Source organism: Triticum dicoccoides, unplaced genomic scaffold, assembly GCF_002162155.2.
Source record: "Triticum dicoccoides isolate Atlit2015 ecotype Zavitan unplaced genomic scaffold, WEW_v2.0 scaffold44278, whole genome shotgun sequence".
In the NCBI taxonomy this organism is placed as follows: domain Eukaryota; kingdom Viridiplantae; phylum Streptophyta; class Magnoliopsida; order Poales; family Poaceae; genus Triticum; species Triticum dicoccoides.
The window spans coordinates 42,185-42,961 of NW_021272791.1; the positions used below are offsets into that span (position 1 = coordinate 42,185).

Sequence of the window (777 nt, forward strand, 5' to 3'; positions counted from 1 at the left end):
GGGCAGCTTTTTCCTGCACATGAGATGTCGCAAGGAAGAACTATGGGTACAGTAAAAGAGCTCAAGAAGTATTATGAAGAACTATGGAATTCAAGATAACTCATAAACATATTGTACAAAATCATGAAAAAATAAAATGACAGAATGTTTCCAAATTTTTATGAGTTTTCTCGAATTTCCAATAATATTTAAAACTCACAAGCGTTTTTCTTAGAATTCCTTTAATTCCACTATCTTGCTGGAAACCTCTTGTTATTTCTATTTTCTTTACATTATCACAGTGTTTGAGAAAGATGGTTGCTAAAGTTATTCTTTACTTATCTATTTAATGTAATGACTAGGCTGCCACGTTTCTGAATCAACGTCCATATCATTGCTGATCATAAGCTTTGACCGGGTCAGCGGCCCATTATATTTGTCCAATTTGAAAAGTCAGGGCTGAAGAAGTACATGCATGATATTTAAGTTGTGGGATTAATTTTTAAAACAGTGACAAATAGTAGTCGAGGGGACAAATATTGTTTTTTATGTAGGTAATTAGGACTATATTTCGTCATGAAATACATGTCATTAGGTGTGGGCCAGATGAACTTCTTACATGCTTCTGATCCTTGGAGGGCTGGCAGTGGCATAGCTGCAGTTCAGACTATCCCACGTCATAGTCTTGGGAAAGCACGGATCACCCATCCAGTTCTTGTGCACCTTGTACTTGGCCTTGATCGCCATGGCCGCAGATGCTACACGCATGATTGCAGTAGTTAATCACATCGCAGTATC

At 37.6% G+C, this 777-nt stretch overlaps 1 protein-coding gene across 1 annotated transcript in view; it reads right to left on the bottom strand.

Annotated features, from left to right (window-relative positions):
* Positions 1 to 726, bottom strand: part of LOC119346612 (putative leucine-rich repeat receptor-like protein kinase At2g19210) — a 14,465-nt gene extending 13,739 nt beyond the window's left edge. Inside the window, exon 1 of the mRNA XM_037615881.1 lies at positions 599 to 726. Coding sequence (XP_037471778.1) covers positions 599 to 726 — 128 coding nt within the window. The remainder of the gene's footprint in view (positions 1 to 598) is intronic.
* Between the last annotated feature and the right edge of the window lie 51 nt (positions 727 to 777).